This window comes from Saimiri boliviensis, chromosome 1 (genome assembly GCF_048565385.1).
Source record: "Saimiri boliviensis isolate mSaiBol1 chromosome 1, mSaiBol1.pri, whole genome shotgun sequence".
NCBI lineage: Eukaryota > Metazoa > Chordata > Mammalia > Primates > Cebidae > Saimiri > Saimiri boliviensis.
The window spans coordinates 161,805,770-161,829,496 of NC_133449.1; the positions used below are offsets into that span (position 1 = coordinate 161,805,770).

Consider the following 23,727-nt stretch of genomic DNA (forward strand, 5'->3'; position numbering starts at 1 on the left):
CATTATAAACATTAATGACATTCAATACATATATGTTTTGAGTATTTTCACCAAAACAATTCAGCCAAACTATCTACTTACCTGCTTATCTCCTGGCATACCTTACTTGAAACAAAACTAGACTTCCAAAAAAATTACTAAATACTGCAGAGTTAGGGGTATACCCAGGAAAATGCACTGAAATGCGTTCCCCTAGCCCCAGCAACTTCAAGTCCTTGCCTTTTGGCTAAGGTTTAAAACTTTCCTAAGTTAACACTTCTCTAAGTGTAATGGTAGCAGAGTTCATTTCCTGGGGCTCAGGTGTCAGTCAGTGTTGTATTTGGGGGAAACAGACACAGTGATATTTTTCTTTAAAGCTGAACTATTTGAGTTTTCCAGGTTGGAAATTTTATAAACTGTTTCACATTCCCACCCACCAAACCATTCCTGAAAATTAGTTCAGAATCTGCATGACCCACAAAACCCCGAAATAGAATTTAATTTGCCAAACTGGCTTTTTGTAAGAAAACTCATGAAACAAGCTCATGCCTTTCTGCAGCCTTACCCTGCAGTTGCTAATCCTAGGAGCATTGGCATACCTGACTCAGATACCAGCAGTACATGGGACAGTCTGCTCCTGGCCCTGGTTAGGGGCCTCCGAGGGTAGTCTTCATTAGACTGCACGTCACAACTCTCAGGCTGGGAGCTCCCCCTCCTTTCCTCACCTGTAGCCCCAGAGCCACTCCCATTAGTCCTCTCATCATGTGCTGGGCCTGAAGACCCCCCTTGTGGCAGAGTCCTAAAGGAAAAGGCGGATCTCGTACCATCCGGGCCATTCACAACACAGGCTCGGCTGGTTGAAGGACGTTCCTCATCAGAACACCTGCTAGTTCTCCTTTGGGATTCCTGGGGCCTGTGACAGCAGCATCTGGGGCAGACAGAACTCTCTGCATCTCCCTCCTCCATGGCCTCAGAGTCCTCTGACCCACCGGGGGAGCAGGCACACTGCCTGGACACATCCACTTCTGTAGGGCTAGGCTCGGAAGAGCCGCCGCTGTTCACCGTCCTTACAAAGTCGGGGCTTTGAGAAGCAGTGCTGTGTGAGCTGGAGTTTCCCACTGTGCTGGTGGTGGTGCTGCTGCAGCTGGGATAAACATCCTTGTTTTTTTTCTTTTCAGGAATATCCCTAGCTGCTTTCATATCGGCTTTGATCTGCTCACTGGTGACCTGACAGCCTTTCTCACAGCTGCTTTCCTCGAGAGGAAACTGCTTCGACTGGCCCATCTGATGGGAGTTGTACCTCTTTCGAAGTGGAGTCTTGCCTTTTCCACTTACTGCTTATAGAAAAAGAAGAACGGCCCGAGGAAAAGAAAAGATTTCAGTACAAATTCTGGACAAAACGCAAGAGTAAATTTGGAACAGGAAATAATGTGTACTAAATACAAATTTTCCTAAAGTATAACTGTGATCACATCACTGTGCTGCTAACAAATTCTCTATGGCTCCCTAGTATCTTGAAGACTCTCTGTGATCTGATTCCAAACCATCTTTCCATTTTATTCCCTATATATACATTCTACATTCCAGCTCCAACTTTTCTCTTAATATCCCTGTTTTACTACCTCTGTAAAGAGAGACAGACCATGACTTACTCATCTTTATCCCTCATAGCACCTAACACAGTACCTGGGGCACACTAAAACTCAATGAAGATATAAAGGAATAAATAAGGTTTTGTCTGGCCAACAAAGGATTTAGTTGCTAAATTTAGAAACTGCACTGTCTGGGAAAGTTATGTCAGTCAGCTGTTCATATTACTTTTCCTAAATTTCAGTTTTCATAAAAGCTTCTTTCAACCACAGTATAAAGTTATCTGAATTTCTTAAAAGGAATAAAAGCTGAATAATCAGTCAATGATTAGCAAATTATTCCAAGTCCAAAGAACTAAACTTTCCAGATAACAGTACTATATAAATGTTTCAGGGTCAGTGTTAAATGTATATTGAACATTCAAGTATATTAAGGAGTAAGAGTACCCAAGAAAAAATGACTGGATAATTTTTTAAAAATCCATCCCTTGCTAAAAGTGGTAAGCACATGGTTCTGAGAAACAAAAAGGGAAGGAAAGACAAGGAAGAAGCACGAACTTCAAAGTTAAGAGAAGTACAGTTTCTTGGTGAGGCACTGCAGAGGGTTGTCGCCTAAATTTAAAGCAATGCAAGGGATTATAAAAATACACTTTAGGACTCCTCCAACCAAAAAACCAGCCACCAATATTCACTAAGCACAACTGGACAGATTATCAACTGGTGAATGGTTGCTTTTCATTGCTCTGGATGACTCAGTAGTTATCCCTTAGATGAGGCGCTGGCTTTTTGCTCACTAATCTCTGACATTCTGATGCTACAACTAAAGCCTCCACTGTACTTAAAACCCTTACTTCTTTTCTCCCCTGAGCCCTCATTGTACAACACAAGAGCACCACCCAGATTTCCCTCTTACTTGGGCAAGGGCATTTCTTGCTTCGATTATATGTTAACTGCACCCAAGTTGTGATAATAATAAAGGCCAAGTGTGTCTGTTCTGATAGTGACTCTCATTAACAGGTCAGAGAAAGACATAATTTCTCACCTGACAATTCCCTGGACTGCACTGACTCTCCAGTTTTTTCTTCACGTTCAGAGTAACGCCGAGTACCGTTCTTAGGAATCCAGACTTCTTGGAGTTCTAGACTATCTTCTTCATCGTCGCTCTCTGAATCATGAACAGTAATTGGGGTTGGTTTTACTACACGCTGAAGACCACTGGGTCCTAAAAAAAAAACAAAACACCAAAACAAAAAAAAAAAAACACAGGCCTAACAGTTACTTTTTGTCCAGGAAAGGTTCTAATGCAAAGTACTGTTTCCTGGAATCAACGGAGATGCTTTGTGGCTCTATGCAGCCTCCCCTGGCACACATTTTAATTGATAATGCACTTGGATAAGATACTGTGAAAGCACCTCAACTCTAAACCATTATGTCAACATTAAGTTTGACTAATATGCCAACCAACTTGATGCACTTCTAAAGGCACATTAAAATAGAAAAGCATACAGCATCCCTTTGCAGGACCTTGGCTGTTTCAAAGAGTAGCATAAAATCATCCTAAAAATAATCTAAACAACAGTGAGAATAATTTTAAAACTAAGCTACATATTTTCTCAATTTTGCAAACATATGAGCCAAGGCTAAGTAAATGAAGATAAACTCAGAAATGTAAGGGACTGGTAAACAAGTCTCTCTATTCTTTAACTGAGTATAGATCTATCTCATTAGATGTAGCAAATGCATTTTGAAGGCTAGATGCACGTTACATTTTGGTTGAGTATGTGTATTTATGTAAAAAATGTTTTATCTGCCTGGGAGTGCAGCTTTTAAGCTTAGTTCTTATAACCCAATACTCTCTGACAAGTGACTAATACTAGCTCCATCAATACATGTATGTAAAAAATGTTTTATCTGATCGGCAGTACAGCTTTTAGGCCTAGTCTTATAAACCAATATTCCCTGACAAGTGACTAATATTAGCTCCATCGATAAATGTCTGCCCCAAGGAACCTAGCCATTTTCCTGTCACACTATACAATGCCTGACACAGAGTAGGCACTTAATAAATATTTGTTAAATGAGTGCATCTGTAACACACTTAAAACAGGGGAGCATATTTTCAATTCAAAGACAAGGTAGCATTCTAACAGGTAGGGAATGAGAAAACTTGAGTTTTCTCAATTTCAATTATGTCCTTTGATTACTGGCTGAGTGACAAGTCTCGCTCTGTCACCAAGGCTGGAGTGCAATGGCGCGATCTCAGCTCACTGCAACCTCCCCCTCCTAGGTTCAAGTGATTGTCCTGACTCAGGCTCCGGAGTAGCTGGGATTACAGCTGTGTGCCAACATGCCTGGCTCATTTTTGTATTTTTAGTAGAGAAGGGGTTTCAACATGTTGGTCAGGCTGGTCTCAAATTCCTGACCTCGTTCTGCCCACCTTGGCCTCCCAAAGTGTTCGGATTACAGGCGTGAGCCACGGTGCCCAGCCGTTATTTAAACTTTTGAAAGAAAATTAATTTCTCCATCTGTAAAATGAAAGGTTATGCAAGTTAATGTTTAAGGGCCTAAGACTGTATCCTTTCGTAAATCAATGCCAAACAGAGGCTAGGTTTTGGTCTGTTTAACAAACCAGGTCAACTTCTCAACTGCTCCTTGTCTCTAACTGAATTAAGGGGAGGGCAAAAGCAAAATATTTAATCTGGTCATTCACTTTCCCATCAACAATTTGAGTGCTTTCTTTTTCCACACATACATGGACACACACATGCACATGTGGCTATACAGAAAAAGAAAAAGCAGTTGTTGCCACAGTCAAAAACAATAAAGGACAAACTTTAGTAAGATAGATAGATATATATATATATGCAACCAGGAGAATACCAACAATGTATTACAGTTCTCAGTAATCAATAGCATAAAACACATCATTAGCTGAAAGGTCAGAAAACAATCATTATCGGTGTCTTGTGTACTCCATTACAGTTAGGCCGTAGTTTCAGAATGATGAATGTGGGAAGGATCACACGATTACCTGCTTGTTCCTCATCAACATCCACAGGAATAATTGCCTGGTTGTGAGCTGGAGTATTATTTCCACTCTCGGCCACCACCTCTCCATCTTCTTGCACGATGTCTTCCATCTCATTTAATGCTTAAACAAAAATATTCCCAAAGTAAAAACCAAGAGATGTATGAAAAACTACAACGGCAGGCAAAACCTGTGGCAGCCCTAAAGACTGAACAGCCCTACTGATTACTAGGCCTGCCCGGAAAGAAGAGCATATACTGCACATACTGTGCTTGTTACTACAGACATTAAGAAGTATCTAATCACTCTACAGGAGAGAAAAATCACAGATGAGAAAGGATCATTTGGTGGAGAAAGCCTATCAAATTCATACAGTTAACAAAGAAGGCAAAATACGATTAAGCCAAAAAGATACCATTCAGATTAACGTCACTGAATTGTATGGGAGAGGTCTGAAATTTCATAGGGACGTTGGGAATTTCTTTGGTTTTAAACATGCACAATAGCACACCTCCCCCTGAATAACTGCCCAGCTCTGGTTTGCAATATCTATAATTTCAGTTGTTGCCAAAATGAGAAATGACCTTGCCTAGAAACCTTTCGTGATAAAAGCCAATTGATTTTCTTCTTTCATTCAATTCTGACTAACAATTATGAGTTGCAGTTAGTAATTAATGGGTACATACTCTATGGCAGGCTCTATGCTAAATGTTTATAGAAACATTTTCTTATTTATTCTCATAGCAATCTTGTGAGGGCATGATTACTAGCCTCATTTTTGCAGTTGAGGAAATGAAGGCCTAGAGGTTTTAATAGTTTGCTAGGATTTAAGTTGAGTTTCTAGAGCTTACTACACTAGAGAAACTATGAGTAGGTGGGAAATTTACAGTCCTTGCTCCCAAAGAGGATGCACACATTCTGGCAGAGATATTAGACACATAGAATAAGGTCAGAATATACCTGCTAAGAGCTTTAACAGTTCAAAAGTGCAAAGAGAACACAGACAAGGAGCAACTAATTATCTTACTGGGTCAAGGAAGGGTTCACTGAAATAAGGTGACATTTCGTATACTATCATTCCAGGAAGAATGCTACATTTTTCAGAAGAACAGTAGTCCAGTGACAACAAAAAACAGGTGTCTTTGTTGTGATGGGGTGTGAAAGAAAAAACAAGGTTGAAAAGGTAGCCTGGGCCCCAGATTGTTAAAAGCTTGGAAAGCCCTGCTAAAAAGCTTATAATTTTTTGCTGTAGGCAGAGGTAAATCACTAGAAGGTTTTTATTCAGGGAATGGCACGAAAAGAAGTACATTCACATATCAATGTGATAAGGTTTTGCAAAGCTGCTGAGCAACTGCTTTTAGGTGGCCAGAATAGTCTATGCAAGCATTTAATATGATACCCAAAAGTTGTTTAAACAATCACTTTCATTGTATTTATTTGAATACTTACTGAGCATCTACTACAATTTGTTAGTACTCCTTGGAGCTGAGAAACAGTGGTGATATTCAAGATCCCTAGTTTCATGGCTTACTCTAGTTGGGGGAGGAAAAATTTTAAAAATAAAAATAAAAACATCAGATAGTAATGCCTTATGTAACAAAAAGGGTGATATGACAATGAATAAACTGGTGGCTGCCTAAGATCAGATGGTAAGGAAAGACATCTCTGAGGTTAATATTTAAGCTAAGAACTAAAAGTCAAGAAGGAGCTAGCCATGAAAAGATGGACAGAGGGAATTCTAAGAGGCAGCAGTTAGTGCAATGGTAGCCTCAAGCTGCCATGTTCAAACATGATGTAGTGGTGGAAGTAGTAAAACAGGATGGCAGGCCAGATCATACAACACTTGGTGGTTCACTTTAAGAACTTGGATCTTATTCTAAGCAATGGGAAGCTATTAAGAAGTTTTGAGTATGGTACCAATACTGTTTGGTTTGTTGTTAAAAGACTGCCCTAGCTGCTACAAGAACTAATTTTAGCTGGGCAAGAAAACAGAAAGGCCAGTTTGAAAGCTATTAAAACATTTGGGTTAAAAAAAAAAAGGGTCTGATATAGTAGTACAATGGGAAAGGAGAGATGTAGGCACAGTGGAGAGATATTTTGTAAAAAAAAAAAAAAAAAATCTAACGTGTGTGTGTACGTGTAAATAACAAATACAACTAAACATACTACCACCTGGGAGTGACCTGTGAAATCTAATGTTTTCTACTAATCTTCATTTCTCTACAAATGCTGCCATTGCCTCTGGTTTTCTTAGGCTTCGTCTTGTTGAAGCTGTTTAATCCTTAAATCCCGGCAGTTACGTACTGCTTTATACAATTACGCTTTATACATTATGTATTTAGTCTTTGCTTCTCAGTCTTTAACAGCATGTAAAGATACTGTACTTGACAACAGTCCTAGGTAACTGCTGAAGCTGAATCCTTTCACAGTAATTACAGCTTCTTAAATCAAAATAGCTTATCCTCTATCTTGTGTATTGGGTTTTTATGCCAAATCTGTCATCTTCTGAAACTGTATTTATATATCAAATTAAGATTTAAGTTCCATTTTCCCCTCTTAAATCAAATACAGACACAAATTAAATCAAACATGTTCTTGAGTATCTGTTTGGTCCTTGCTGCACCAATATGTGGTTTCACAATGGGAGGCATTCTCACTCTGTACTAAGAAGTCTATGGCAAAGTAAGCTTCCAGTGAATCTGTGTGTTAACTGAAACCACAAATGAGTTAATAGGATTTGGGCAGTTCTGTATTGCAGCTTCTGTAAGAACACTGTCCATGTTCTCTGAAGTGTGGATCTTTAGAGTGGTAGTGACCTGTACTATGTACCATAGCATTCAGGACAACAAAGCAAAGGGACAATATGTGACCGTCTCCCCATCTCTTTCCCTTACTACCTGCTGGCTCTGCACTTTCGTTTTCACATTTTTGAGGAAGATTGCTGAGGAAAGATTTTACCTAAGTTTGAAATGCTTAAGAGTATGCCATGGAAATAAAATATAGAGTTAGATATAGCTGCATTTACTTCAGAAAAGTATAAAAGTCAAGGCTGGAAATAAACATTTGGATTTAATATCAAATAGTTGGTACTAAAACCTTGAGCCTGAATAAAAAAGTCTAGAGAAAGATATGGACAAAAGTGGAATAAGGAGGTGGTATAAGCAAAGGAAAATGAGGTAGGAGAAAAATCAGCAAAATGGTTTCAGAGATGCCAAGAGAACAAAGTATCTCAAGAGTATACAAGTCTGGGCAACAATGTCAAATGCTGCTGAGATGTCAGATTAGATCAAAGTGGAGAAATGATCTCCAGATTCAGTAAGATAATCACTAGTGACTTTGCCTCATTCTATAGGGACCAAGCGAGATGAGAAAGTGAAGACAATGCCGACAGACGATTCTTTTGTCTATACTCAGAGTGCCCTTAACGGAAATCAGGCCCTGTACATAGTACATCTCACTGTCAAAGCAGGGACATGATATCAAGGCACCCTATTTCTCATTAATTACTGTGTGCAAGGGCAGGCAAATGGGAAACAACAAAAAGATGGCTAGAAAAGATTCATTTTCCAGCTCCTAAGGGTCAACTGGGAAACTAGAAAATTTGGTAACAAAACAATCTCACGTCATCTTCACTTATCACCAAACGGAATGGATGGAGCACCATAACGCATGAGTTGGCATACAGCTATAGCTTGAAGACCTAATGATTAAAGGTATATGAAAGGTGCCAACGTCTAGCACATAATTGGTATTAATCTTTCAGTTCTTCACATACCCAGAAATGGTCTTTGCGTTCATGCTCTCCATTGGTCTAGGAGACAATAAAAAATACTCCTTTGTCTAATTCTGAAAGTTAAGTCTCAGACCTCAGGACTTACCACTCTACACTAATTCGCCAAGCATCTGTAATCCTTCCCATTCTATAAGTATTCTTATACAGTCTGTGGACAAAAACAGTTTTGAAACAAGCAAGAAGATGGGAAAATTTCACCTACCCCCCTCATGATCCTCATCAACTAGTTTTCCTCTATGTGAAAAGTGGTAAGTTGAAACAGAGGGAAAAAGGAACAGGATAAAGCCAGGAATACAATCCAAAGTAAAAATCATTTCTATCTGGAGCTCACAAAAGATCTGGGTTACCGTCAGCTGCAAACTGCTGCTCTCCTGGCTGTAGGTCTTGCCGAAAGTCATTCTCCTCATCTGAGTCATCTGGGTGATGATGATTGTTGTCATGGATGTTGGCATTGTTATTCTGGGCATTATTATCATTGTCGTTGTTGGAGTTCTGGTTGCTAACAAGAGCTGATGAAACACCAATTCCTGTGCCTGCACTCAAACCAACTCGAGCACAACCCTAAGGTGAAACCAAAACACAAAGGTTTATTAATTTGGGTTAATATATCATTTCATTTTGAAAGTCCCTTCATTTCACCTTTAGAACAAATGTTTATATAGCACTTATTTATGAAATGCTTTCACATGCACATAGAGAATCTCATTTAAGGCCAACAACACTTTAAGATAGATACAGGGTTACTGGCTTGATTTACAGATGAGGGGGCACACAAGGAGAAGAGATCTGCCCAAGAGCGCATGGTAAGTGGTACTGCCGCAATTTGAAACACAGGATTCCGACCTCAAATCCTGAGCTTTTCCCATTATACTGCACTGCTGCAACAGTGGGAATGTAACCATTAATGACTGACAAGAGAGAACATGATTGGTTGAAGGATTAAGTTTTTATTACTTTAAGAGTATAGAGTTCTACGTTAAGCAGTTTTAAAATAACATTTTGTAGAACTGGGCGACCTCAGATTTCCCAGGCTATACAACTTAACAGAAAGACAGCAGCAAAGTAGAACATTCCCCAAATAAATTCTTATTTATACTTTGGGTTCCTAATCAGATTTAACCTACCTACCTAATTTTATATTTAATCTACCAACGAATGATCCCAGGTAATAATTGTCTTAAATTCCCAGCCTCACCCTAACCTTACCTTTTGTTTATATAGTAATGGAGATGACTTACACTGATTTTTTTCTTTCCCTTTCCCACAGAACCCTTAATACTCATTTATAAGAATGAGAGGCTATGCATTGTTAAAATCTTTATGCTTTCACTGAGGTTGGCAGCAAAAAGTCCAACTACAACACTGTAAAGACATTATTATTGAAAAGAAAAAAAAAATCACAGGCTGTTTTTATTTCCTGAGTATCAAAATAAATAAAAACGCCCTCAAATGTAACTTACCTTGGGTGGTTCACGAAACATCTGATCCAGTGAAATAAACTCTAGGCTGGGTAACAATTCAATAAACTGGCCAAAAGAGTCTAGCTTCAAAGCATGGCACCGCACTAGGTTGATGTCAACCAATCGAGTCCATCTTGAGTGGTCTGTTGAAGAAATGACGTGACCAGAGAAAATCTAAGTAACACTTTCCCCGTTACTGATGACTTTTGATACAGGTAACAAAGACTTTCAAATCCTTTTCCTTTAAGTAACTTTTCCTTTTTTTCATGACTTCTAAAACCTGATAACTCTATATTATAATGTTTACATACCTAATTCCATTGTGAGAACTAAATGGCCTTGAATCCAAGTCAGCCCTGATTTAAATGTGATCCACTCAATAACCTACATGGCTTTTCAACAACAGGGCACTGAATTAAAAAATTATGGCATATTTACTTAATAGAACATTATGTAGCTATTTCAAAAGAATGAAGGAGAGCTTAATATGCTTGCTGATATGGAAAACTCTCCAAATTAAACTTAGTACAAAAAACAAGCTAAAGGACAGTGTATACACAGTTAAGATCCTTTGGTATAATATAAATCATTTTTAAATGCTACACATATATATGCTGCAATATGCATAATTTGTCCAGAAAAATATACAAAAACTGTTGATGATGGTTACCTTTGAGAAGAGGAGAGTTTTCATTTTGTACCTTTCTGTACTGTTTGAAATTTATCAAGTGCATGTATTATTTTTATTTTTTTAAGTGTTAACAGGAATTCTGAGTGATGGGATTATAGGCCATTTTTTGTTTTCTTCTTTATACTCTTCTGTATTTAAGAAAACAAACAAACCAAAAACCCAATAAATGTTATTTTTTTAAAGTCATCTACACCTGCTACATCCTAAAGTTCATATTTCCCAATAACTTCTTGGTTCAGCAGGGCCAGGGATAGAATTTAACTGCTGCTGGCACATGAGACATGACTATTTTAATGAGTGATCTTAGCAGAGGTCCCAAAGCCCTAAAACAGGCTTGGACAGTAGCTTTGTGAGGAAATACAGATCCCTGTGAAGTGACTCAACAGCAGAGGAGGCTGTTCTGCAGGTGTCAGCGAGAGGCTCTGTCACAAGTACAACTTTCTCCGACTCTCTATTTATTTAATGGTTTGTAAATTTCGGTATTTAAGAAGGGCCTTTAAGACAACACATGACGTTACTCTCTCTGAGAGGAAAATAAACTCCCACCATAAGGAAAAAATAGGAAGTGCAAAAGTCACCCTTCTATATACAGGAGATTGTGGAGAGGAGGTCTGAAATAGACTAGGATTTCTAGTCAACAGAAATTTTCATCTCAAGTTAATGTCACCTAATTAAAAGTTCAACATACATACCTACTTTGTCCTTTCAGATGATGTGCCAGTGTGAAAGATAGTTCTGAGAAAACAACTGTAATATCCTAAGTTCTAGGTAATTTATGCTCCTAACCCAAAGAAGTACATATAAAGATCAGGGCTCATGAATTCATAATCTGGAGAGTATAAATTTCTAGGCAGAGAACTTCAGAAGTTTAAAGAGGCATTGAATATACTTGCAACTTGGTTATCAAAGGTTACCAGAACTTGTATGAACAATCCAAATCCAAATGAAATACCTACATTTTACATTAGGAATGCAATCATATCATATATAGAAAACAAGGATAGTTGTATTATTTCAATATCAATAAAACAGAGCTATATTTCTAAGTCTATAGTACCTGAGAGCCAATTGTATGAGTTGTGTAGATGAGGGCAATTGTAAATTGCCAGGTATTTGATACAGGAAAAAACCTCGTTGACTGCTTTCATCCCTATGTCAGTGATGATACCGGGATTTTCTACCACATCAGCCAAACCATACTTCACCAGATCCGCATTAGCCATTCTGCCTAAAAAGAGAAGTTAATTTTTTAAAAAGTCAAATTCTTGTTAGGGAGTATTACCAATTTTGTATCTCACCATGCAGTGTGTCTCTACCATCAATGTATATCATCTGTTTATCATCGGGTTCAGATATAATTTTAGGATATGCATTCTGTATATATGGTAGCACTTCTCATACAAAATAAGAAATTATATTAAAAGTCAAGGGGCGGCTAGTAGAAAAATTATTGCCAATTGTTTAGAAAAGAAAACAGGCAAAAATTCTTAAAGCATAACTGAAGGACATAACACACTGGTTCATATGATGGCGAAGTTTCAGCTTTATGATTTAAAAGGAAAACAAAATCTTAAAAATGCAACTCCCTCACAGTAAAATGATGTTCTTGGACTCTAGTGTGGATATGTGTAGAGAAGGGCAAACTCTGAGAATTTTTTAAGATTCACTGTTAGAAGCCATGGCACTGGTTAGTAATGTCGACCTATACCCTTAAAGTGGACTTCTAACTCAAACACATACCACTGGGCTTTAGTGCCTACTCTCTAGTCACAAAGTAGGTGTTTGGGATACGTAAAGGAGGATACTTTATCCTAGATCATGTCACTAGGAATCACACCTCATTCCTTGCCAACTATCATTTCTGCCATCTGTCTGCCCCTGCACACTCTAAAATTTTGTTAGTTCACATCTTTAGTGACAAGCATAGTGCTGGGGATACAAGAGCTCAATATATGCCTCTCAGAGTCTGCAATCAACCAATACACAGGACAAAAAATACTGCTGCCCTGAAGAAGCTTCCCTGAATATCACAAGGATTTACACCTTTACCTACAACATGTTTAAAACAATCCATCTTCTCCAAACTTCCAACTTTACTTTCCATATAGCTTACAGTCTTTCTCCTATCGTTCCTATTTTTTGATATTTCCTGGCATTTCCTAAGATTTCACTTTAATCCATCCCTTATAAATAAGCTGAGCTATTTTCTTTAGCCCCTGTTAAGGACCTTTTCCCTGCCCTTCGGACTTGAGACGAAACCTAACGTTTTCCTTAAGATAGGGTAAACATTGAACTGACTCTGTTTCCTGGGCACTATCTGAATAAAGGTCTAACATGACAAATCCATGTCTTGCATTTATTTTTTTGAGATGACCACCATGTTTCTGCTCTTGGGGCTTCCTGCTTGCCACAGTCCTTCAAACTCCTGATGACACTACTTGAAATTCATTTTTGTTTTTCTTTTCAGCCCACAGGTCAGCTAAAAGAAAAAGCTATCATTTATTGAATACTTCCTAAGTGTCAGAGATTGCTGTAAATATATGTATCACTTTTCCCTTGATTCCTCAGAGCTACCCAAGAGAAAAGCAGGATATCACCTTATCTTCATTTAAAAAGTAAGAAGTAACTTGCTTAGGTCCCATGATTTGCAACAGGCCTCAATTCTCTCTCTCCCCCAAGTTCTAGGACTAAAGACTACTTTATACTGCTTCCGAAATTTTCACTGAGTCACGTACCTCTATCACTATCATATGAAGCTTACAGATCATAAATCCACATGAACAAAGAACTCTCTAAAGATTCATCTTTGAGTCATTGTCAGAAGACAAAGGTGACGTTCCTATTTATTTTGCCAGACCTTTTGTAACAAGAAAGTGACTCAGGTTTTACCAGAGGCTAGCCCCCACTTCTTGGAAAGATGCTTCAAATCTAAATTACTGAGAAGAGAAAAACTGAGACAGTGTGAGTGCAGTGACCTCACCCCTCTTGACATCGTACATAAGAAGTACCAGGGACCTATTCTGAAACAGAGAATCCCAGGCCATCTTTGGAGAGATGGAAGACAGTATGCATATAGGAGAAAGAGTTAAACTGTGACAAATAAGAAGAGAATGACTATACGAACATCAACTAACAGACTATTAAATATGAAACAGAACACGAAACAAGTTGTGTTGAAAACTATGAGATAAAGGTAGTCAAGAAGGTATTTTTATGCTATTGAAAACATGTATTGAGGAGAAAGAAACACTACAAGAAACATTTGGTTATAAAGATCACTCTTGCAGACAATTCTTCAGTAAACCTAAATGTGGCCATTCTGAAGATACACAATATGTCAAGTTCTGAACTTTGGGAAAAAAACAAAACACAAAATTATGGAAAAAATATAAATTTCAAAGCTAATAATTTAAAGTTACTATACAAACATTGCAGAAACATAGGAAATGTTAGATACTTCATTCAAAACCAGAAAACCTTTATCTCATATATATAAATTTTATATAAACTCACTGTACTAGTTAGCATTTTAAAGCTATTTTGGAGAAAAGCTGATCTTTTCCAAAGCTATATAGATTTAAAGTTATTCTTCTGTAAACTGTCTAGAAAAGGATGACTTGACTTTTTAATCACCTATATTAATGAGTACTGTGAACAACAAAACAACGAAAAACTACACAACTATTATTGCAATATATATTGTCCCTGGATGGTGAAATGAAAAAGGCAATCATGTATTTTGAGCTAGACTGTCCTGATAGGAAGAATTAAGCCTTCTTTGGTTTTCTATAATACAAACTAGATCCAAAGAAAAACTGTTATCTGGTATGATAATGAGAGTTCAAGAAAGACTTGTTGCAAATCAGGTGGGAAGAAAATGAATTCCTGAATAAATAAAAACATGTTGGTGATGAAAATTTTTTTATTTCTTATTGATGCCATATGGAAAAATAGTTTGAATAATGAATTGACATGCATTCAAACCCAAAGAAATGAGTTCTTAATTGCAAATGCATAAGAAAATGCTGTGAACAGGCTTTCCAACAGCAATCATCATTAAATGAATACTGACCATTATGTGCTCACACTATCTGGAAAATCCAGAACCCCCAGCGGGTTTATTATGGAAATGAAGAGCATGGGCAGGGAATGGGACCTCATCTGAGAGGTCCATCAAAAGCTTCAAGAAGTGTGGCAGATCAAATTCAACAATGGAACCAAGGATGACATTCTGTGAAAAAAATGAAGCAGAATGGGAAAGAAACTTGGGCAGTAAAGCGAAGACAACATCAAATGTAGGTAAGGTTCTTTTCTTGGTGTACTGTTAGTAACTATATTCTCTATAATATGCTAAAATCAGAGGCAATACGAAAAAAAATCACTGACATTTCTAATTTAGAAGTTTATTTTTCAAGACGTGAGAGCACCTAAGATTTTAAGTTGTCTTGTGTTCAAAAAAATATGGTGGAACCCCATTCAGATTTCAGTTTGTCAAGTAAATTTCCTACAGTAATTCTAGGAATTAAAATGGGATAAATCTTACTCTGCAGCAAAAATTCATCTACATATCCTAGATGAAGAGTTTCAAACTGAGGGAACTCCAACTCTGCCATCTTTAGGGCAGAAAAGACACCATCTTTGGTTAGGGAAGGCTGGATCCGAACTTCATGCAACCTGTGAATAAAGAGATAGAACATATCAGAGTAAAACAAAAGCCATCAGAATCAAAGGTTCCTCCTAATATAAGTGTATTAGTCGATTTTCATGCTGCTGACAAAGACATACCTGAGACTGGGAAGAAACAGATGTTTTAATGGACTTACAATTCCACATGAAGGCTGGGGAGGCCTCACAATCATGGTGGAAAGCAAAAAGGAGCAAGTCACATCATACATGGATGGCAGAAGGCAAATAAATAAAGGCTGTATTGGGAAACTCCCATTTTTAAAACCAACAGATCTCGTGAGTCTTTTTCACTATGATGAGAACAGCACAGGAAAGACCATCCCCACAATTTAGTTATCTCCCACTGGGTCCCTCCCACAACACATGGGAATTATGGGAGCTACAAGATGAGATGTGGGTGGGGACAGAGAGCCAAACCATATCAGTAAGACTTTGAAAGAAGTTTATGACTTTAGTGAAATGTTACAGATGTCAACAACCTCCCTCCCATCTCCACCATTAAACAAAACAAAAACAAAAACAGATATTTTCTTCAAAAGAGTATTTACAAAGTTTAAGCAAATCTTAGGCAGTACCTTGAAGCTATGCATTAAATAACAATTAATTACATGGTAAGACTCTTACATCCTTTCAAGAACTTTCCTAAACCTGAAGAGTTAATGTAAGACTCTGCATCTGGTGCTAGTATTTGACATCTTGCCTAGGATAGCTGTTAATGATGCATTTTAACAAAGAGTATAGTTTTATAATAGCTAACAATATCTACTTAATGTTAGAAACACTATTTTATTTACAATCCTAGTCAATATTCTCTTCATGGAAAAAGTTCTATTTCTGAAAAAATTTTTAAAATGGTTAATTTAAAGAAAATACTATAAAATAAAAGTGAAAGTGGAACTTTGATACGTAAGAAATAGCAAATGTGGCATGAAGTGATATAACCACTTGGTTAAAAAATATAGAGGTGTTACGAGGTCAGATATTGGAAAAGCTGATTTAAAACACTGATTTCTGAATAGCAAATATTATCACCAACTAACTTAAACAGTTCAGAAAATCATCCAGAGATTGAGACAATGATTCTGAGAGGACTACAGATACCAGAGCTTCAACGCTAACTTCATTTGGACTCTCAGCCATTTCCAGAAATTCCCTGCTTTTCTCTGATAAAAGACCATGCCACTCTGGAGCTTGCTAGTATGCAGCTCCACTGGTCACCAGTTATAACATTAAGACTACCATGATGTTATACTTACCTGTTATTTAAACTTCTTTGTATTTTATATTTGAACAAGACTTGATTGTACACACATACATACACATATATTCCCCCAATATTTTGTTAAATAGGAAAAAATGCAATACTTCTAAAGTGAAAGACACAATACGAAGAGTAAACATACCTACGGGCAGCAGTAATGATGAGGTAACCAAGATCGACTTCAAGAGCATTTTTGCAAGCTCCTAGAACAATAGTGTGCAAATTTCTAAAACCACCTAAAGAGGAAGAACAAAAACAACATGTGTTTCTTCTGACCATTGCGCTTTTAGTGAAGTATTTATATATTATAGATTATGAAGTATTATCTTGGACAATAATTATTTGTTTAAAGTAAATCTAAGCTTTGTTTTTGGATTGAAATTAATATCATAAGATGAATTATAAGTCATCTAAAAAGAGATGAAAGCAGAACCTCATTTTGAAAAGACATTCTGATGGCATCTGAAAGCTACTCTAAACAATTTAGACTATTAAGTAAGGATTTTTAGAAAGTCAGACTGATGAGAGAATTGTAAAAAAAGAAATCCTGCCATTTCTGGCCAAATTTTGAATCTCCAAATATCATATGAAACAAGATCTGCACGACTTTAACTGATTTTTAAAATGTTTCTGAAACTTACATTTACTTTAAAAAAAAGAACATAAATTACTAACACATAGCTCAAAGAAATGACTGATTTGTCTGTTTTAAACTTTTATAAATAAAATCACAAAGTCTGTACACTTTTGTGTCTGGCTTCATTTACTTAACATTCTGTTTATGAGATTCATCCATATCGCTGTATAGCTGTAGTCTGTTCATTCTTATTCCTGTGCAGTATTCTGCTATAAGAATATGCCACAATCTAATTATACATCCTTTTGCTGACAGGCATCTTTTCATTTTGGAATGATTAGGAACAGTGCTTCTATGAACAATTGTAAAAGTGTCTTTTGTTGAACATCTGTAAACATTTCTGTTGGGTTTAAAGCCAGGAATGCAACTGTTGCTATGTGTATCACTAACTTTAGCAGATACTACCAAACAGTATTTCAAAGAGGTTGCATGAATTTATACTCTGACGATCAGTGTATGAAAAGCCCTGTTGCTCTACATCCTACCCAACATTACTGTTTTTATCTTTTTCATATTAGTCATGAGTAGGCAGTCATTTTAGTGCTTGAATATCACACTGTAATTTCAATTTACATTTCCTTAATGATTAGTGAACTTTATCATTTTTTCATGTTTATTAGCCTCTTGTATGGAAGCTTTTCTATTCAAATCTTTTCCCATTTTTTCTACTGAGTTGCCTGCCTTTTTCTTATTAATCCCAGAAGTCCTTCACATCTTCCCAATATCCGGTATCTGTACTACAAACAACTTCTCCCATTCTGCAGCCTGGCTTTTCATTCTTTTAATCATGCCTTTTGATGGACACTATATATATATATAAATAAATTTCATTTGGTACAGTGTATCAATCTTTTCTTTATGGTAAATGTCTTTTGGTGTCCTGTTTAAGATGCCTTTGTGTACTCAAGATCAACAAGACATTCTTCTAAGTTTTCTTAAATTTCATTTTCAAAATTGTTAACATTTTAAATCTATGATCCATCTAGAATTAATTTTTGTGTGAGGTATGCTGACTCCATGAGTAAAATACCAAGGCAGTGTCACCCTTAAAAACAAATTCAAGAAGAAAAGTCTCTGTTTCTCTTTTAGGACCTTTATACAAACTCAGCTTTTAACATCTCTCTCCAGGTCTTCTCTCTAATGAATGGGCCCCCGCTTCCCCGCCGCCAGCCTTCTTTTTGTTTTTGACTTTTATCTTGTTAACTATTGCCATCAATCAAAATACTGTTGGTCTTAAAGAGGTTGTTTCATCCCACTGGCTAAACATAATGAAGTACACTTATACTACACTTGACTGACAAAATGTCTAGAAACGTAGTGTTTACTCATCATTTTATTCCAACAGTACTAACTATAATGTCTATTTGTTAACAATGGTACTTGATGACTTTCCATTTTATTTTAGAGAGCAAAAGTTAGATTTTTGGTTTCCAACTATTAACCATCCATCTTGCTAAACCACTAATTTTCTTCCTGCAATGAGATGATTAACATAGAGCACATTCTGTTACTTATTATTTATCTGTAGTTAAGTACACACAGAATAAAACTTTTTTTCCTTTAAATACCATCATCTGATGGGAAATCAACATCCAAGTGATATAATAAAAGTATTTTTTATACTGTTAAGTATTAAGTGATAGATTTTAACATTACTAATGCCTAAATTTTTTGGGAAGCCTAGCCTGTACTAGTCATAAAACATCACCAAAGAACACTATCCCTGTTAACATTTCTAAGAAAGATTTCAAATATAAGAGGAAGTATTATTAGCTATGTAAAAGTCAAAACAAGCCAGAAAACATGCCTTACCACTCTATCTATTTTAAGAAAGTTTAATGTGCACAAAAAGAAAATGAATACTAGTTATGCTCCCCTGATGAGCATTTTCTTTTTAAAAGACTTGCAAGAGAAGTTAAATAAAAGCTTAATGATGTTTAATAAGTTGATTTTAAAAACATTTAGTAACTAAAGAAAATGAATACCTGATCTCCAACTGTCTTCAACAACATGTTGGATAAGACCTCCAAGGAAAGGAACTCGAACCATTTCTAAGTGTTCCAAGTTTCGGGCAGAGGCTAAGCCTGTTACTAACGGGACATATTTCAAGGAATTTGTGGGTCCTGAAAAAAAAAACAAAAAAACAATCTTTGATAGAACAATGTAAAATGCCTTAAAATGAATTTTCAAATCAGTGAAAGACATGTACAACTTATAAACTCTATGCCTTAAAATGACAGCCAAACTGGCCCCCAGCAATCTAGTTCTTATTACAAATGAAAGTGTTAGCCTACTAACTATATACTTACTTGGCATAAAGAACTTTCAGTAACACTGAAGAGAGATGTAGTATTTCGTAAATTCTCTAAAGGCTCAATAGTTTTGAACTCAAACTAACTAAAGGGAAAAAGTAAAGATAAAAATGTGATCCTTCACTCAAGTAAAGAGCTCAATCACTTAATCATCTCTCGCTATGACCAGTGTTGCATTAGATACTACAGAAGATCACAAAAGATATGGTCCTGTCCATCAAAAGACCTGCAGTTGACATGGAGCTAGAACATAAATAATTAGAGAGGAATAAAAAGACAGACTGCATCAAGTATAAAAATACAATCTGCTGTACTCCATGAGAAAGAAAGAAGAAAGAGGAGAAATGTAAGTTGGAAAAGGCAGAACCTGAAGAATGCATACAAAAAAGAGAAAGAGAGTGCGTATCTCAGGATAGGAAACAACGATATAGCATAAGAGAAGACACTGAGGTGGAAAGCTCTATGGCTATCCAGGAAACAATGCAGAATCATATGTGATGATGAAAGAAGGTGTGTCTTGGAAAGGTATGAGAATAAGGCTATCAAGAGGAGTGCTGGTTATTATGACCTTGAAGCAGAGTAGTTCCCACTTAATGCTCTATTGCAGGGGTGTCCACTCTTTTGACTTTGCTGGCCACACTAGAAGAGGAAGAATTATCTTGGGCCACACATAAAATAAACTAACATTAAAGACAGCAGATGAGCTGGGGGAAAAAAAAAAGGTCTGTGGATAAATCTCATAATGTTTTAAGAAAGTTTAAGAATTTGTATTGGGTATCATATGGGCCATGGCCAGTAGACCGTGGGTTGGACAAGCTTGCTCTAGGGCAACAGGGACACTAAGGTTTCTGTTTAGAAGAATAAAATCATAAAACCTATGTTTAAGGTAGATTAAATAAGCCAACTATTTACATGCAGAATGATTTGGACACCAGAAACAAACAAATAAATCTGAAATCTAATAAAACAATCCTATGAAAAGTAAAAAGTGCCTATAAGAAACACAGAGATATTCTGAGTTGTTTTTTTGTTTTGTTTTGTTTTTACTGAGGTCAAACACAAATCATGTTTCTAATGTCTTTAAAACAAAAAATACATTTATCTTCACAAGATGAGTAAGATATAAGACATAAATAGTAACAGCATAATATAACTGCATTTACAAATGTAGCTACTAGAGTTTGCTTCATGGTATTTTTAGAACAGTTTATGTTTAATTCCACCATGAGTGTGTACCATTACCTGCACAGTTCCTCATGACGAAAGTTCTTAAGCTGATACAAAGGAAGTCTTTAAATGGCTGTGGTTTAGTGAGTCTTACCCACTTCATATAAAGGTGCCTTAGCATTGGGATACAAGGAATTTCAGGAACATTCACCCCTAAAATAAAAATATAAAAATAGAACAAGAAAAATCACAAAAATATACATCTTGCATATAAGTACAAGAGTCTATTTTTCATACTGACAGTTTAACCTTCAAGAATTTTTATCAGAACAAATTACACAAAATCTATCAAGTTTGACTTATTTAAAACAGGGTTATAAAGAACAGTTTATGTAAACCATAAACTGACTTAATTTTTTTAGAAAAGGCCAATGGGAAGATAGAGTTAAAGAAGTATTTCTATATTTTAGAAATGTAAGTCTTTTGCATAATCTTAAATTCTTCTACATTTTCCCAGAAGGGGTAAAGTGAAAATGGATTACTGAAAGCAAAACTATAAAGATGGACATGGAACACACAGATTTACTATTTGACTACCAATGTCCACTGCCCCCCAGTAGGAAAACTAAATTTCTCAGCTCAAAGTCAGGTAGATGGATTTAAATACGCAAATAGACAGATGTCTGGAAGACAGCCAGACATGGAGCTTTAAAACTTGTTTTCTACAAATACATGACTCTGAGAAAAGCAGAAACCTGACAGCCTTTTATTTTAGAATTTCAAATTGGTAAAGGTTTATGCATGGGATCCATGAGTGGCTTAATACTAGGGCCATGATCAGAAGAAGGGAGGTGTAGTGTGAGGTGAAAAAATACAGGAAACAGATGAAAGAAGATGAAAGCCAAGGAAGGGACACAAATTTATAAAAGAAATCCAAGGATCCAGGATGATGGCATTTATCAAACAGTAGCCAGCAAAACTGTTTAATGCAATTTTTAAATTTGATACAACAGAAGCTCTGCTAGCAAGTATAACTAGAGAACGCAAAATTGGAGTACTTGAATGGTCAGTTCTTTAAAGGCTAAATTCTGCCAAATGTTCTTACTGTAACCTACAAGGATTACTCCTTAACCTGTTCCTCTGAAAACAGCAGTCCCAGCTTGAACTATGCACACACATCATATAGCAACAAATGGGAAGTAAAATTAAGGATAAGACAAAAAGCAGAAATGAGGTACAGATTGAGACATAAGATGCAGAAGTCACAAAGGTAAGTTTAGCATCTATTTTAATACTACGAAGATGGTAGCACTGACTGTACTGATTGTACTGATTAGGAAACCCAAGGTAGCAGGGATGAGACAGATGGAGAGAAGACAGCATACTAGAGGCCCAATCCACTTTTTGTCCCAAACTCACTCTATAAACAAAGGACAGAACTCCCCATCCTCCTAGTGATGTTCATTTTTATTAATTTAGTACACACCTTGCATCACCATCATACAGTGTTAAACTGTTAAATGATTCTCATAAATTAATGCATTTTAATAAAACTTACCCTGTACTTGTATTAACAATGAACTGGGACAGGCATTGTAGAAAACATAAAGATATGAAAATAAGTCTTTGACATTAAGGAGTTTATTTTATAAACTTCAGATACTACAGATTTCTTTTACATCTAAAAATCCAATGTCAAACTAGGTATCACTCCCTGATCTTATAAATGAAAGGCTGCTAGAAATCTTCTTCCATAATTGTGTATCTAAGTCTTATTTAAGACCTACTCTTTATCATTCCTGATGCCCTCCCTTCACTAACTGAATTTCAGAGATTTCCAGTTCTTTGGACCATCCCCAACACCTAGAATAATGCTTAAAACATATATATTCTCTATGTATGTATATCTATGCGTATATGTGTGTGTGTGTGTGTGTGTGTGTGTGTGTATGTGTATATATACATATTATACACACAGAATAAAGCAGTAAACAAATATTAAAGGCCAGACTGTATTAACAGGGATTTCCCCCAAATTCCTTTCAGTAGTCTAAGCCAAAAGTGACAAATTTCAGAAATATTTACATTTAACTTGAAGTTATTGGTATATAAGAATATTCATATGGAGAATGAACACTTGTGAAGCAGTATTTCCCTCGCCCCAATGGGTCTTTAATGGGAAATCTAAATTTTTATACAAGTCTTGCAAACATTTATTTCGCAGTTAACAAAGCCATCACTAAAATTCTCATGAGTCCTTTTCGATAAATATTCATGTTACATGGCATTTCCAGGAGTTACAAGTGACCCAAGAAACATGTACTCACCAACTAAATGTAAAGTTTGAATTTTGGCTCCTATAGGAATTTTTAGTTTATTTTCAGGAGGAATTGGAAAGGCTCCATTACGATTACGAAATTTCCCTAAAATATGAACATGTGGCATATATGTCCAAATGGATTCTACCAACTCCAAATGAGAAGTTTCCACACCCTAGAAAATAATGACAAAGCAAGCATAAGACAGTTTTTAAATTTAGCATCCAAAGCTTTTATTTCTGTACCACAAGATGCTAACTATACAATGGAACTTAAAAGTTTGTGACAGATGAGATTAGCATGTGAGTGAACATTCCTATCATTCTTTGGTCTACTATTTCATCAACAGTTGATGCCAAAATGTCCAACCATGTGTACTTACCACTAAGTTTGGGCATGCTTGCAAAGCTTCTAGGACTCCTGGAATGCTAAAAGCCTCATGGCCCCTTACTCTTCGCCTCTCAAGGTACCGGGGGTGAAGGCCATATAGCTGTTCAACGTCTGGCATCTTCTTTAATAGTGTTAGGAAACTGGAATCTGTAAAGCCTGAGAAGTTCAGAAGTATTTAGAGACAGGTTCATCTTTCTGTTCATTAACACTTAATAGGTACTTGTGATTTTTACCAAAAGTTAAAAAAGACTTCCTTTTCAAATTTCCATACGGCTAAATAAATACAACAGAAATGTACTTTGTTTTAGTAACAGAGGGAATGTGTCAGAAACTCCACTTACTCTGAGTTAATAGTTTATGGAAGAGGCTTTTATTATTGACTTTTTGGTTTTTTTGCTTTTAAGGCATAGAAGTCT

At 36.4% G+C, this 23,727-nt stretch overlaps 1 protein-coding gene across 3 annotated transcripts in view; it reads right to left on the reverse strand.

Annotated features, from left to right (window-relative positions):
* The window catches only part of FBXO38 (F-box protein 38), a 55,817-nt gene that overhangs the window by 14,403 nt on the left and 17,687 nt on the right, over positions 1–23,727 (reverse strand). The window contains exons 4-15 of one of the 3 annotated variants that reach the window (XM_003933992.3): positions 23,304–23,467; positions 22,931–23,096; positions 20,679–20,816; positions 19,110–19,247; positions 16,630–16,723; positions 15,084–15,214; positions 11,598–11,768; positions 9,850–9,992; positions 8,737–8,950; positions 4,600–4,719; positions 2,611–2,790; positions 579–1,313 (exon numbers count right to left, since the gene is read on the reverse strand). In XM_003933992.3, coding sequence (XP_003934041.2) covers positions 579–1,313; positions 2,611–2,790; positions 4,600–4,719; positions 8,737–8,950; positions 9,850–9,992; positions 11,598–11,768; positions 15,084–15,214; positions 16,630–16,723; positions 19,110–19,247; positions 20,679–20,816; positions 22,931–23,096; positions 23,304–23,467 — 2,394 coding nt within the window. The remainder of the gene's footprint in view (positions 1–578; positions 1,314–2,610; positions 2,791–4,599; positions 4,720–8,736; positions 8,951–9,849; positions 9,993–11,597; positions 11,769–15,083; positions 15,215–16,629; positions 16,724–19,109; positions 19,248–20,678; positions 20,817–22,930; positions 23,097–23,303; positions 23,468–23,727) is intronic. The other 2 variants (XM_074379605.1, XM_074379609.1) reach the window with 2 other exon arrangements.